This window comes from Bombina bombina, chromosome 2 (assembly GCF_027579735.1).
Source record: "Bombina bombina isolate aBomBom1 chromosome 2, aBomBom1.pri, whole genome shotgun sequence".
In the NCBI taxonomy this organism is placed as follows: domain Eukaryota; kingdom Metazoa; phylum Chordata; class Amphibia; order Anura; family Bombinatoridae; genus Bombina; species Bombina bombina.
The window spans coordinates 618,815,426-618,831,423 of NC_069500.1; the positions used below are offsets into that span (position 1 = coordinate 618,815,426).

The 15,998-nt window shown below is 41.9% G+C and overlaps 1 protein-coding gene across 1 annotated transcript in view; it reads left to right on the forward strand.

Moving 5' to 3' along the window:
- Nucleotides 1-15,998, forward strand: part of JAK2 (Janus kinase 2) — a 737,012-nt gene that overhangs the window by 604,641 nt on the left and 116,373 nt on the right. Inside the window, exon 14 of the mRNA XM_053702553.1 lies at nt 11,947-12,074. Within this exon, the coding sequence (XP_053558528.1) occupies nt 11,947-12,074 (128 nt within the window). The remainder of the gene's footprint in view (nt 1-11,946; nt 12,075-15,998) is intronic.

Consider the following 15,998-nt stretch of genomic DNA (forward strand, 5'->3'; position numbering starts at 1 on the left):
TAGAAAGCAAGTAAGCAGTGACCAGTAGACACCTTCTGATAGGTAGAAAGCAAGTAAGCATTGACCAGTAGACACCTTCTGATAGGTAGAAAGCAAGTAAGCAGTGACCAGAAGACACAGTCTGATAGGTAGAACGCAAGTAAGCAGTGACCTGAAGACACCATCTGATAGGTAGAAAGCAAGTAAGCAGTGAATTGAAGACACCATCTGATAGGTAGAAAGCAAGTAAGCAGTGACCAGAAGTCACCTTCTGATAGGTAGAAAGCATGTAAACAGTGACCAGAAGACACCGTCTGATAGGTAGAGAAAGCAAGTAAGCACTGACCATAAGACACCTTCTGATAGGTAGAAAGCAAGTAAGCAGTGACCAGAAGACACAGTCTGATAGGTAGAAAGCAAGTAAGCAGTGACCAGAAGACACCTTCTGATAGGTAGAAAGCAAGTAAGCAGTGACCAGAAGACACAGTCTGATAGGTAGAAAGCAAGTAAGCAGTGACCAGAAGACACCTTCTGATAGGTAAAAAGAAAGTAAGCAGTGACCAGAAGTCACCTTCTGATAGGTAGAAAGCAAGTAAGCAGTGACCAGAAGTCATCTTCTGATAGGTAGAAAGCAAGTAAACAGTGACCAGAAGACGCCGTCTGATAGGTAGAAAGCAAGTAACCACTGACCAGAAGACACCTTCTGATAGGTAGAAAGCAAGTAAGCAGTGACCAGAAGACACAGTCTGATAGGTAGAAAGCAAGTAAGCAGTGACCAGAAGACACAGTCTGATAGGTAGAAAGCAAGTAAGCAGTGACCAGAAGACACCTTCTGATAGGTAGAAAGCAAGTAAGCAGTGACCAGAAGACACAGTCTGATAGGTAGAAAGCAAGTAAGCAGTGACCAGAAGACACCGTCTGATAGGTAGAAAGCAAGTAAGCAGTGACCAGAAGACACAGTCTGATAGGTAGAAAGCAAGTAAGCAGTGACCAGAAGACACAGTCTGATAGGTAGAAAGCAAGTAAGCAGTGACCAGAAGACACCGTCTGATTGGTAGAAAGCAAGTAAGCAGTGACCAGAAGACACCGTCTGATTGGTAGAAAGCAAGTAAACAGTGGCCAGAAGACACCGTCTGATAGGTAGAAAGCAAGTAAGCAGTGACCAGAAGACACCGTCTGATTGGTAGAAAGCAAGTAAGCAGTGACCAGAAGACACAGTCTGATTGGTAGAAAGCAAGTAAGCAGTGACCAGAAGACACAGTCTGATAGGTAGAAAGCAAGTAAGCAGTGACCAGAAGACACCGTCTGATTGGTAGAAAGCAAGTAAGCAGTGACCAGAAGACACCGTCTGATAGGTAGAAAGCAAGTAAGCAGTGACCAGAAGACACAGTCTGATAGGTAGAAAGCAAGTAAGCAGTGACCAAAAGACACCTTCTGATAGGTAAAAAGCAAGTAAGCAGTGACCAGAAGACAATGTCTGATAGCTAGAAAGCAAGTAAGCAGTGACCAGAAGACACAGTCTGATAGGTAGAAAGCAAGTAAGCAGTGACCAGAAGACACAGTCTGATAGGTAGAAAGCAAGTAAGCAGTGACCAGAAGACACCGTCTGATTGGTAGAAAGCAAGTAAGCAGTGACCAGAAGACACAGTCTGATAGGTAGAAAGCAAGTAAGCAGTGACCAGAAGACACCGTCTGATTGGTAGAAAGCAAGTAAGCAGTGACCAGAAGACACCGTCTGATAGGTAGAAAGCAAGTAAGCAGTGACCAGAAGACACAGTCTGATAGGTAGAAAGCAAGTAAGCAGTGACCAGAAGACACCGTCTGATAGGTAAGAAAGCAAGTAAGCAGTGACCAGAAGACACAGTCTGATAGGTAGAAAGCAAGTAAGCAGTGACCAGAAGACACCGTCTGATAGGTAAGAAAGCAAGTAAACAGTGACCAGAAGACACCGTCTGATAAGTAGAAAGCAAGTAAGCACTGACCAGAAGACACTTTCTGATAGGTAGAAAGCAAGTAAGCAGTGACCAGAAGTCATCTTCTGATAGGTAGAAAGCAAGTAAGCAGTGACCAGAAGTCACCTTCTGATAGGTAGAAAGCAAGTAAGCAGTGACCAGTAGACACCTTCTGATAGGTAGAAAGCAAGTAAGCATTGACCAGTAGACACCTTCTGATAGGTAGAAAGCAAGTAAGCAGTGACCAGAAGACACAGTCTGATAGGTAGAAACAAGTAAGCAGTGACCAGAAGACACAGTCTGATAGGTAGAAAGCAAGTAAGCAGTGACCAGAAGACACCTTCTGATAGGTAGAAAGCAAGTAAGCAGTGACCAGAAGACACAGTCTGATAGGTAGAAAGCAAGTAAACAGTGACCAGAAGACACCATCTGATAGGTAGAAAGCAAGTAAACAGTGACCAGAAGACACCGTCTGATAGGTAGAAAGCAAGTAAGCACTGACCAGAAGACACCTTCTGATAGGTAAAAAGAAAGTAAGCAGTGACCAGAAGTCACCTTCTGATAGGTAGAAAGCAAGTAAGCAGTGACCAGAAGTCATCTTCTGATAGGTAGAAAGCAAGTAAACAGTGACCAGAAGACGCCGTCTGATAGGTAGAAAGCAAGTAACCACTGACCAGAAGACACCTTCTGATAGGTAGAAAGCAAGTAAGCAGTGACCAGAAGACACAGTCTGATAGGTAGAAAGCAAGTAAGCAGTGATCAGAAGACACAGTCTGATAGGTAGAAAGCAAGTAAGCAGTGACCAGAAGACACCTTCTGATAGGTAGAAAGCAAGTAAGCAGTGACCAGAAGACACAGTCTGATAGGTAGAAAGCAAGTAAGCAGTGACCAGAAGACACCGTCTGATAGGTAGAAAGCAAGTAAGCAGTGACCAGAAGACACCGTCTGATTGGTAGAAAGCAAGTAAGCAGTGACCAGAAGACAGAGTCTGATAGGTAGAAAGCAAGTAAGCAGTGACCAGAAGTCACCTTCTGATAGGTAGAAAGCAAGTAAACAGTGACCAGAAGACACCGTCTGATAGGTAGAAAGCAAGTGAGCACTGACCAGAAGACACTTTCTGATAGGTAGAAAGCAAGTAAGCAGTGACCAGAAGTCATCTTCTGATAGGTAGAAAGCAAGTAAGCAGTGACCAGAAGTCACCTTCTGATAGGTAGAAAGCAAGTAAGCAGTGACCAGTAGACACCTTCTGATAGGTAGAAAGCAAGTAAGCATTGACCAGTAGACACCTTCTGATAGGTAGAACGCAAGTAAGCAGTGACCAGAAGACACAGTCTGATAGGTAGAAAGCAAGTAAGCAGTGACCAGAAGACACCGTCTGATAGGTAGAAAGCAAGTAAGCAGTGAATAGAAGACACCGTCTGATAGGTAGAAAGCAAGTAAGCAGTGAATAGAAGACACCGTCTGATAGGTAGAAAGCAAGTAAGCAGTGACCAGAAGTCACCTTCTGATAGGTAGAGAAAGCAAGTAAGCACTGACCATAAGACACCTTCTGATAGGTAGAAAGCAAGTAAGCAGTGACCAGAATACACAGTCTGATAGGTAGAAAGCAAGTAAGCAGTGACCAGAAGACACCTTCTGATAGGTAGAAAACAAGTAAGCAGTGACCAGAAGACACAGTCTGATAGGTAGAAAGCAAGTAAGCAGTGACCAGAAGACACCGTCTGATAGGTAGAAAGCAAGTAAACAGTGACCAGAAGACACCGTCTGATAGTTAGAAAGCAAGTAAGCACTGACCAGAAGACACCTTCTGATAGGTAAAAAGAAAGTAAGCAGTGACCAGAAGTCACCTTCTGATAGGTAGAAAGCAAGTAAGCAGTGACCAGCAGTCATCTTCTGATAGGTATAAAGCAAGTAAACAGTGACCAGAAGACGCTGTCTGATAGGTAGAAAGCAAGTAACCACTGACCAGAAGACACCTTCTGATAGGTAGAAAGCAAGTAAGCAGTGACCAGAAGACACAGTCTGATAGGTAGAAAGCAAGTAAGCAGTGACCAGAAGACACAGTCTGATAGGTAGAAAGCAAGTAAGCAGTGACCAGAAGACACCTTCTGATAGGTAGAAAGCAAGTAAGCAGTGACCAGAAGACACAGTCTGATAGGTAGAAAGCAAGTAAGCAGTGACCAGAAGACACAGTCTGATAGGTAGAAAGCAAGTAAGCAGTGACCAGAAGACACCTTCTGATAGGTAGAAAGCAAGTAAGCAGTGACCAGAAGACACAGTCTGATAGGTAGAAAGCAAGTAAGCAGTGACCAGAAGACACCGTCTGATAGGTAGAAAGCAAGTAAGCAGTGACCAGAAGACACAGTCTGATAGGTAGAAAGCAAGTAAGCAGTGACCAGAAGACACAGTCTGATAGGTAGAAAGCAAGTAAGCAGTGACCAGAAGACACCGTCTGATTGGTAGAAAGCAAGTAAGCAGTGACCAGAAGACACCGTCTGATTGGTAGAAAGCAAGTAAACAGTGACCAGAAGACACCGTCTGATAGGTAGAAAGCAAGTAAGCAGTGACCAGAAGACACCGTCTGATTGGTAGAAAGCAAGTAAGCAGTGACCAGAAGACACAGTCTGATTGGTAGAAAGCAAGTAAGCAGTGACCAGAAGACACAGTCTGATAGGTAGAAAGCAAGTAAGCAGTGACCAGAAGACACCGTCTGATTGGTAGAAAGCAAGTAAGCAGTGACCAGAAGACACCGTCTGATAGGTAGAAAGCAAGTAAGCAGTGACCAGAAGACACAGTCTGATAGGTAGAAAGCAAGTAAGCAGTGACCAAAAGACACCTTCTGATAGGTAAAAAGCAAGTAAGCAGTGACCAGAAGACAATGTCTGATAGCTAGAAAGCAAGTAAGCAGTGACCAGAAGACACAGTCTGATAGGTAGAAAGCAAGTAAGCAGTGACCAGAAGACACAGTCTGATAGGTAGAAAGCAAGTAAGCAGTGACCAGAAGACACCGTCTGATTGGTAGAAAGCAAGTAAGCAGTGACCAGAAGACAGAGTCTGATAGGTAGAAAGCAAGTAAGCAGTGACCAGAAGACACCGTCTGATTGGTAGAAAGCAAGTAAGCAGTGACCAGAAGACACCGTCTGATAGGTAGAAAGCAAGTAAGCAGTGACCAGAAGACACAGTCTGATAGGTAGAAAGCAAGTAAGCAGTGACCAGAAGACACCGTCTGATAGGTAAGAAAGCAAGTAAGCAGTGACCAGAAGACACAGTCTGATAGGTAGAAAGCAAGTAAGCAGTGACCAGAAGACACCGTCTGATAGGTAAGAAAGCAAGTAAACAGTGACCAGAAGACACCGTCTGATAAGTAGAAAGCAAGTAAGCACTGACCAGAAGACACTTTCTGATAGGTAGAAAGCAAGTAAGCAGTGACCAGAAGTCATCTTCTGATAGGTAGAAAGCAAGTAAGCAGTGACCAGAAGTCACCTTCTGATAGGTAGAAAGCAAGTAAGCAGTGACCAGTAGACACCTTCTGATAGGTAGAAAGCAAGTAAGCATTGACCAGTAGACACCTTCTGATAGGTAGAAAGCAAGTAAGCAGTGACCAGAAGACACAGTCTGATAGGTAGAAACAAGTAAGCAGTGACCAGAAGACACAGTCTGATAGGTAGAAAGCAAGTAAGCAGTGACCAGAAGACACCTTCTGATAGGTAGAAAGCAAGTAAGCAGTGACCAGAAGACACAGTCTGATAGGTAGAAAGCAAGTAAACAGTGACCAGAAGACACCATCTGATAGGTAGAAAGCAAGTAAACAGTGACCAGAAGACACCGTCTGATAGGTAGAAAGCAAGTAAGCACTGACCAGAAGACACCTTCTGATAGGTAAAAAGAAAGTAAGCAGTGACCAGAAGTCACCTTCTGATAGGTAGAAAGCAAGTAAGCAGTGACCAGAAGTCATCTTCTGATAGGTAGAAAGCAAGTAAACAGTGACCAGAAGACGCCGTCTGATAGGTAGAAAGCAAGTAACCACTGACCAGAAGACACCTTCTGATAGGTAGAAAGCAAGTAAGCAGTGACCAGAAGACACAGTCTGATAGGTAGAAAGCAAGTAAGCAGTGATCAGAAGACACAGTCTGATAGGTAGAAAGCAAGTAAGCAGTGACCAGAAGACACCTTCTGATAGGTAGAAAGCAAGTAAGCAGTGACCAGAAGACACAGTCTGATAGGTAGAAAGCAAGTAAGCAGTGACCAGAAGACACCGTCTGATAGGTAGAAAGCAAGTAAGCAGTGACCAGAAGACACCGTCTGATTGGTAGAAAGCAAGTAAGCAGTGACCAGAAGACAGAGTCTGATAGGTAGAAAGCAAGTAAGCAGTGACCAGAAGTCACCTTCTGATAGGTAGAAAGCAAGTAAACAGTGACCAGAAGACACCGTCTGATAGGTAGAAAGCAAGTGAGCACTGACCAGAAGACACTTTCTGATAGGTAGAAAGCAAGTAAGCAGTGACCAGAAGTCATCTTCTGATAGGTAGAAAGCAAGTAAGCAGTGACCAGAAGTCACCTTCTGATAGGTAGAAAGCAAGTAAGCAGTGACCAGTAGACACCTTCTGATAGGTAGAAAGCAAGTAAGCATTGACCAGTAGACACCTTCTGATAGGTAGAACGCAAGTAAGCAGTGACCAGAAGACACAGTCTGATAGGTAGAAAGCAAGTAAGCAGTGACCAGAAGACACCGTCTGATAGGTAGAAAGCAAGTAAGCAGTGAATAGAAGACACCGTCTGATAGGTAGAAAGCAAGTAAGCAGTGAATAGAAGACACCGTCTGATAGGTAGAAAGCAAGTAAGCAGTGACCAGAAGTCACCTTCTGATAGGTAGAGAAAGCAAGTAAGCACTGACCATAAGACACCTTCTGATAGGTAGAAAGCAAGTAAGCAGTGACCAGAATACACAGTCTGATAGGTAGAAAGCAAGTAAGCAGTGACCAGAAGACACCTTCTGATAGGTAGAAAACAAGTAAGCAGTGACCAGAAGACACAGTCTGATAGGTAGAAAGCAAGTAAGCAGTGACCAGAAGACACCGTCTGATAGGTAGAAAGCAAGTAAACAGTGACCAGAAGACACCGTCTGATAGTTAGAAAGCAAGTAAGCACTGACCAGAAGACACCTTCTGATAGGTAAAAAGAAAGTAAGCAGTGACCAGAAGTCACCTTCTGATAGGTAGAAAGCAAGTAAGCAGTGACCAGCAGTCATCTTCTGATAGGTATAAAGCAAGTAAACAGTGACCAGAAGACGCTGTCTGATAGGTAGAAAGCAAGTAACCACTGACCAGAAGACACCTTCTGATAGGTAGAAAGCAAGTAAGCAGTGACCAGAAAACACAGTCTGATAGGTAGAAAGCAAGTAAGCAGTGACCAGAAGACACAGTCTGATAGGTAGAAAGCAAGTAAGCAGTGACCAGAAGACACCTTTTGATAGGTAGAAAGCAAGTAAGCAGTGACCAGAAGACACAGTCTGATAGGTAGAAAGCAAGTAAGCAGTGACCAGAAGACACCGTCTGATAGGTAGAAAGCAAGTAAACAGTGACCAGAAGACACCGTCTGATAGGTAGAAAGCAAGTAAGCACTGACCAGAAGACACCTTCTGATAGGTAAAAAGAAAGTAAGCAGTGACCAGAAGTCACCTTCTGATAGGTAGAAAGCAAGTAAGCAGTGACCAGAAGTCACCTTCTGATAGGTAGAAAGCAAGTAAGCAGTGACCAGAAGTCATCTTCTGATAGGTAGAAAGCAAGTAAACAGTAAACAGTGACCAGAAGACGCCGTCTGATAGGTAGAAAGCAAGTAACCACTGACCAGAAGACACCTTCTGATAGGTAGAAAGCAAGTAAGCAGTGACCAGAAGACACAATCTGATAGGTAGAAAGCAAGTAAGCAGTGACCAGAAGACGCCGTCTGATAGGTAGAAAGCAAGTAAGCAGTGACCAGAAGACACCGTCTGATAGGTAGAAAGCAAGTAAGCAGTGACCAGAAGACACAGTCTGATAGGTAGAAAGCAAGTAAGCAGTGACCAAGAAGACACCTGCTGATAGGTAGAAAGCAAGTAAGCAGTGACCAGAAGACGTCGTCTGATAGGTAGAAAGCAAGTAAGCAGTGACCAGAAGACACAATCTGATAGGTAGAAAGCAAGTAAGCAGTGACCAGAAGACGCCGTCTGATAGGTAGAAAGCAAGTAAGCAGTGACCAAGAAGACACCTTCTGATAGGTAGAAAGCAAGTAAGCAGTGACCAGAAGACACCGTCTGATAGGTAGAAAGCAAGTAAGCAGTGACCAGAAGACACAGTCTGATAGGTAGAGAGCAAGTAAGCAGTGACTAGAAGATGCCGTCTGATAAGAAGAAAGCAAGTTAGCAGTGACCAGAAGACACCGTCTGATAGGTAGAAAGCAAGTAAGCAGTGACCAGAAGATACCGTCTGATAGGTAGAAAGCAAGTAAGCGGTGACCAGAAGACACATTCTGATTGGTAGAAAGCAAGAAAGCAGTGACCAGAAGACACCTTCTGATAGGTAGAAAGCAAGTAAGCAGTGACCAGAAGACACAGTCTGATAGGTAGAAAGCAAGTAAGCAGTGACCAGAAGACACCGTCTGATAGTTAGAAAGCAAGTAAGCAGTAACCAGAAGATACCGTCTGATAGGTAGAAAGCAAGTAAGCAGTGACCAGAAGACACCGTCTGATAGGTAGAAAGCAAGTAAGCAGTGACCAGAAGATACCGTCTGATAGGTAGAAAGCAAGTAAGCAGTGACCAAAAGACACAGTCTGATAGGTAGAAAGCAAGTAAGCAGTGACCAGAAGATACCGTCTGATAGGTAGAAAGGAAGTAAGCAGTGACCAGAAGACACCTTCTGATAGGTAGAAAGCAAGTAAGCAGTGACCAGAAGACACCGTCTGATAGGTAGAAAGCAAGTAAACAGTGACCAGAAGACACCGTCTGATAGTTAGAAAGCAAGTAAGCACTGACCAGAAGACACCTTCTGATAGGTAAAAAGAAAGTAAGCACTGACCAGAAGTCATCTTCTGATAGGTATAAAGCAAGTAAACAGTGACCAGAAGACGCCGTCTGATAGGTAGAAAGCAAGTAACCACTGACCAGAAGACACCTTCTGATAGGTAGAAAGCAAGTAAGCAGTGACCAGAAGACACAGTCTGATAGGTAGAAAGCAAGTAAGCAGTGACCAGAAGACACAGTCTGATAGTTAGAAAGCAAGTAAGCAGTGACCAGAAGACACCTTTTGATAGGTAGAAAGCATGTAAGCAGTGACCAGAAGACACAGTCTGATAGGTAGAAAGCAAGTAAGCAGTGACCAGAAGACACCGTCTGATAGGTAGAAAGCAAGTAAACACTGACCAGAAGACACCGTCTGATAGGTAGAAAGCAAGTAAGCACTGACCAGAAGACACCTTCTGATAGGTAAAAAGAAAGTAAGCAGTGACCAGAAGTCACCTTCTGATAGGTAGAAAGCAAGTAAGCAGTGACCAGAAGTCATCTTCTGATAGGTAGAAAGCAAGTAAACAGTAAACAGTGACCAGAAGACACCGTCTGATAGGTAGAAAGCAAGTAAGCAGTGACCAGAAGATACCGTCTGATAGGTAGAAAGCAAGTAAGCGGTGACCAGAAGACACATTCTGATTGGTAGAAAGCAAGAAAGCAGTGACCAGAAGACACCTTCTGATAGGTAGAAAGCAAGTAAGCAGTGACCAGAAGACACAGTCTGATAGGTAGAAAGCAAGTAAGCAGTGACCAGAAGACACCGTCTGTAGTTAGAAAGCAAGTAAGCAGTAACCAGAAGATACCGTCTGATAGGTAGAAAGCAAGTAAGCAGTGACCAGAAGACACCGTCTGATAGGTAGAAAGCAAGTAAGCAGTGACCAGAAGATACCGTCTGATAGGTAGAAAGCAAGTAAGCAGTGACCAAAAGACACAGTCTGATAGGTAGAAAGCAAGTAAGCAGTGACCAGAAGATACCGTCTGATAGGTAGAAAGGAAGTAAGCAGTGACCAGAAGACACCTTCTGATAGGTAGAAAGCAAGTAAGCAGTGACCAGAAGACACAGTCTGATAGGTAGAAAGCAAGTAAGCAGTGACCAGAAGACACCGTCTGATAGGTAGAAAGCAAGTAAACAGTGACCAGAAGACGCCGTCTGATAGTTAGAAAGCAAGTAAGCACTGACCAGAAGACACCTTCTGATAGGTAAAAAGAAAGTAAGCAGTGACCAGAAGTCATCTTCTGATAGGTATAAAGCAAGTAAACAGTGACCAGAAGACGCCGTCTGATAGGTAGAAAGCAAGTAACCACTGACCAGAAGACACCTTCTGATAGGTAGAAAGCAAGTAAGCAGTGACCAGAAGACACAGTCTGATAGGTAGAAAGCAAGTAAGCAGTGACCAGAAGACACAGTCTGATAGGTAGAAAGCAAGTAAGCAGTGACCAGAAGACACCTTTTGATAGGTAGAAAGCAAGTAAGCAGTGACCAGAAGACACAGTCTGATAGGTAGAAAGCAAGTAAGCAGTGACCAGAAGTCACCTTCTGATAGGTAGAAAGCAAGTAAACAGTGACCAGAAGACACCGTCTGATAGGTAGAAAGCAAGTAAGCACTGACCAGAAGACACCTTTTGATAGGTAAAAAGAAAGTAAGCAGTGACCAGAAGTCACCTTCTGATAGGTAGAAAGCAAGTAAGCAGTGACCAGAAGTCATCTTCTGATAGGTAGAAAGCAAGTAAACAGTAAACAGTGACCAGAAGACGCCGTCTGATAGGTAGAAAGCAAGTAACCACTGACCAGAAGACACCTTCTGATAGGTAGAAAGCAAGTAAGCAGTGACCAGAAGACACAGTCTGATAGGTAGAAAGCAAGTAAGCAGTGACCAGAAGACGCCGTCTGATAGGTAGAAAGCAAGTAAGCAGTGACCAGAAGACACAGTCTGATAGGTAGAAAGCAAGTAAGCAGTGACCAGAAGATACCGTCTGATAGGTAGAAAGCAAGTAAGCGGTGACCAGAAGACACATTCTGATAGGTAGAAAGCAAGTAAGCAGTGACCAGAAGACACCTTCTGATAGGTAGAAAGCAAGTAAGCAGTGACCAGAAGACACAGTCTGATAGGTAGAAAGCAAGTAAGCAGTGACCAGAAGACACCGTCTGATAGTTAGAAAGCAAGTAAGCAGTAACCAGAAGATACCGTCTGATAGGTAGAAAGCAAGTAAGCAGTGACCAGAAGACACCGTCTTATAGGTAGAAAGCAAGTAGGCAGTGACCAGAAGATACCGTCTGATAGGTAGAAAGCAAGTAAGCAGTGACCAAAAGACACAGTCTGATAGGTAGAAAGCAAGTAAGCAGTGACCAGAAGATACCGTCTGATAGGTAGAAAGGAAGTAAGCAGTGACCAGAAGACACCTTCTGATAGGTAGAAAGCAAGTAAGCAGTGACCAAAAGACACCGTCTGATAGGTAGAAAGCAAGTAAGCAGTGACCAGAAGATACCGTCTGATAGGTAGAGAGCAAGTAAGCAGTGACCAGAAGAGACAGAGCAAATAACCAAAAGCCTGGATGATACAGATCTTGCTGCCTGGGAGACAAAGAAAATTTGTGGCAAATGATCATTTTAATGTCTAGATGTTGTTTTGTTAATTTATGTTTATACTTTGCATAAATATGTGTGCCCAACTGTTTGCATAACTGTGTGTGTGTAACCCCTGCAAAGGGATTAAACACATACTTAGCTCCAAAGCAGCAATGCATTACTAGGAGCTAACTGGTGAGTCAATGATGCGACAAATGTGAGTAGCCACCAATCACCAGCTAGCTCCCTCTAGTGCATTGCTGCTGAGGATTTGTACATATGCTTTTGAACAAATGATACCAAGAGAACAATATAAAGCAGATAACAGAAGTTAATTTCTTGAATTGTATTAAAATGTCATTCCCTATCATGAATCATCAAGTTTAATTTTGACTGTCTATCCCTTTAAGGCATTCTTGTCCAAGAATACGCACGATTTGGGTCACTGGACACATACATGAAGAAAAACAAAAACTCAATAACTATTATGTGGAAACTTGAAATTTCAAAACAGCTGGCATGGGCTATGCATTATCTTGTGAGTAGAATACTTTTATATTTCTGTAGTTTAGTTTTGTGTTATAGGTAAGGTTCTTATTTTGTATTTACTACAGTTTAGTAGTCATTTTATAAAAATACCATCTGTCTTGTGAAGTTATTTCAGTTTAACATAAAAAAACTGCAGATTATTCTATATTTAACATGCTTCAAATCATTTTTCCCCCAGAAACAACTGCAAGGAGGTAATGCTCAGAACAACACTAAACAGTTATTAAGTAAATGAATGTATGCATGTGCCCATATTATGTTACAAATTTTTATTGATAATAATAAACAACAAAACTTAGTCACCCCTTCATGTATAGGTTTTCAATTAAATCCCTGAGCAATATTATGAGAATAGCGGTATTCGTGTAGTGGATGGCAATGTAGCGCAGACTCGTGCCTCAGAAGACTCAGTTACCCAGAGACCACTCCCTCCCCTTACACTGGTCGATCAACAGAAAACCTGAGACACACTTACGGGGACTACCACCCCTGTGATCTCTTTCACTTTCTGGTGATGTCAGCACCGACCATCGAGACTCTATCCAATCCACTTACTCACAGCTCCGCTAGGAACGGTATACTCCGGTGCCGATATCCATGTATACCCAATTGCTCAAGCGTATCCGTCAGGCACAAGAGGGCATAAATGGAACAAAAGGAGTTCCCCACTCCTCAAAAAGACAGTAAACATATGAACACCACTCCATCAGTGTAGTAACAGTCTTACGTGTTTTGGCAAAACAGTGCCGTAATCATAGACCATACATTACATCATTTGTGATACACACAATTTCTATTGGTTCAAAACAGACACCACCCCTTCTTACATTGATAGTGTGAACAATTTTAACCCTTCATATAACACTTCATTTAGTCTCCTTAATTCAAAATGTGATTATACAGGTAAAGAGTGGAACACAGATTACTCTTTACAAATACAATTTATAACTCCAAACAATTTTAAAAAAAAATATTATTTTTCATAAATCTTATCCTCAATATCTATATATACAAAAAAGATATGAACATATATATAGTATGTAAGCATATAATGCACATAATAACATATTAAGTATGATATTTATCAATCCAAATAGTTTATAATATTGATCTCTGAATTGAAGCCATTAGAAACCAGATTACTCATCTTATCCAATAAACCTCCTGTCTCGCAAGTATGCTCCACTTGAGGCTACTTTTGGAACTATAATTTGTTTGCAAATTTGTATTGGTATAATAATATTTCAGTTGGATCTTGCTGCATCTTTATCTGTTAACAGTAAGTAATATTCTTAATTGGTCATTAAACACTAAATATATTTCGATTTTGGAACGTAAGTTTCACTGCAGATATCTGAAGGAGAGTTGCAGCCTGTGTGCCAAAGCATCGGCACTGGAATGCATTGAAACCAAGGTTTCAACTTGGTGTCACTCATAACTAGAGGGAGCAGTAGAAAAATCTCAATACTATGCTTATAAAATATATTAAGTATTTCATGTCCTTTTAAAAGCTAACTGGCAGTTTTATCAGTGGTTAAGTATATACTCATAAATTCAAAATAAAACCATATTAGCTGCTGTTACTAAACTGTGGTAAGCCTTTCCCCTCTTTCTGTGGGTTTATTTTATTGCTGTGTTGTAGAACCTTATTTGACCTCACTGTGCAATAGTGAATATATTTGTTGTTCAGCAGAAGTTACAGTTTGATACAGTAGTTTTATCAAGAACTTGTTTGCTTCACTAATTTTGTGTTCTTATTATCTGCAAACATCTTGTGTAATGTAATTCTACTGAAAAAAATATTTGCAACTGAAATGTTTTTTTGTTGTTGAGGTAGCTGTAATTGTTTCCCAACTGGGTTAACTTTGTCTCTGAACCCTATATACTGCATCTGTGCTTAGTTTATCTTATCAGATATATAACAGCAGGCTTATATTGACTTTACTTGTCTTTCCCTTTGCTACTGTAATGGAGCAATTAAATTCAGCTCACATCTCTGGGCCTTTGACTGACCCTGCTATTGTCTACTCTGTAATGGTATTTCTGTATGTCCCCTTACTCACTTGTGTATTTCATATGCTAAATCTGGGGCTAATCCTAGACAGGGTCTTGCAGCGCTGCCCTTAATTCAGAGTGTTAAATGCAAACGCCTGCATACGGCTCAAGTTAATACTTCCCAGGCCTTAAACTCATCAGGGAGTGGACCCTTAGGAGTGGAGTGACTCACCAAAATACCCTACAGAGAGTTTTCAGAGATTCAGATCCCCCCCTTACCAAAGCATTTGTGGGAGATGTGTCATTTAATTTCAGGCTGGAGCATATTCATGCATTATTACGGGAGGTGTTAAGTGAGCTTGGAGGTGGATGATTCTCCCACCCCTGACAAGCCACCTGTTAAAAAGATTGATAAATTCTTTAAACTGACTCCTAAATAGCCTCTTCCTTCCTGGTGCTTTATTCAGACACTGAGCTATTGACTAAAAAAATGGAATACACAGGTATACCCTTTATTCATTCCACCAAAGTAAAAGCCATGTTCCCTCTTCACTCTGAAAAATTGGATGTGTGGTAAACAGTTTCTTAAATGGATAGAGAAATGTCTACTCTTGCTTGGACAACCATTCCCTTAGAGAGGATAGTAACTCTTTCAAGGATCCTATAGGTAGGACGTTTTATTTGAAAAAGAAGACATCTAAGCTTTTTGGGGGGTTCAGAGCTCTGGACAGCATTTTTTTATTGGTGGATGAATTTATCCACCAATCAGCAAGAACAACCCAGGTTGTAAACCAAAAATGGGCCGGCATCAAAACTTACATTCTTGCATTTCAAATAAAGATACCAAGAGAATGAAGAAAATTTCAAAATAGGAGTAAATTAGAAAGTTGCTTAAAATGTCATGCACTATCTGAATCACAAAAGAAATATTTGGGTTCAGTGTCCCTTTAAGAGTCAGCACAATACAGCACAAATTTGCTAAAATGCAAGTCAATAGATAGTAAATAGTCTTGATCAGGGGGCTGTTAGAAGAGGCTTAGAGCCAAGGTAATCACATAGGTAAAAAGTATATTACTATAACTGTTCGTTATGCAAAACTGTGGAATGGGTAATAAAGTGATTATCTATATTGTAAAACAAAGTTTTATGTATTTTGCACTGTTTGAATTTAAACAATAATGCCCATTTTTAGAAATAATAAATTGTGAAAGCTGCAATACTGAATGTAATGTATTTTTTTTGTGTACATAATAAACAGCATGTCATTGTTTCCTTCCATAAGGCAGGGAGAGTCAACGACTTCATTCCTTACTGTTGGGCAATACAATACCTGGCCACCAGGAGGAGGCAAAGACATCCCAGCCAAAGGCTTAAATATCCCTCCCACTTCCCATATCCCTGAGTCATTCTTTGCCTTTCGTCACTATAGGAGGTTGCAGAGAAGTAGGGGTATGTTCCCTTCAAGAAAGGACTGGAGTTTTAAGTAATCATGTCAACCTCTCAGTGAGAGTCTGGAGATGCAGGGAAAGTTTTTCTGCGAACCCATCCAGACTGTCGCCTAACAGCTCCTGAGCAATCAGTGTTGACGAGTTTCACTGCTTGCTGTTACACACTCAAGTCCATGTCAGAAGCGTTGCTGCAAAACTTTAACACTTGAGAGGCTGTGCCTGTTCCACAGCATGGATCCTAGAGGGCAAGACCGTTTTATATATACAGTTTTTCTATACAGGGTCACAGTGTGGCTCCTTTATGCCTCGATTGGATCAAGGGTTAATATCTCCTTCAAGGAGATTATTTGAACAGCTAGGGGTTATTTATAACTGCTTTAATGTGACAGTTTTTGTGCTCATAGACTGTGTGCTAGGTTTCACTTTCGTTTTTGAGTATTGCACAGCTCATAATAGCTTATTGCCTTTTT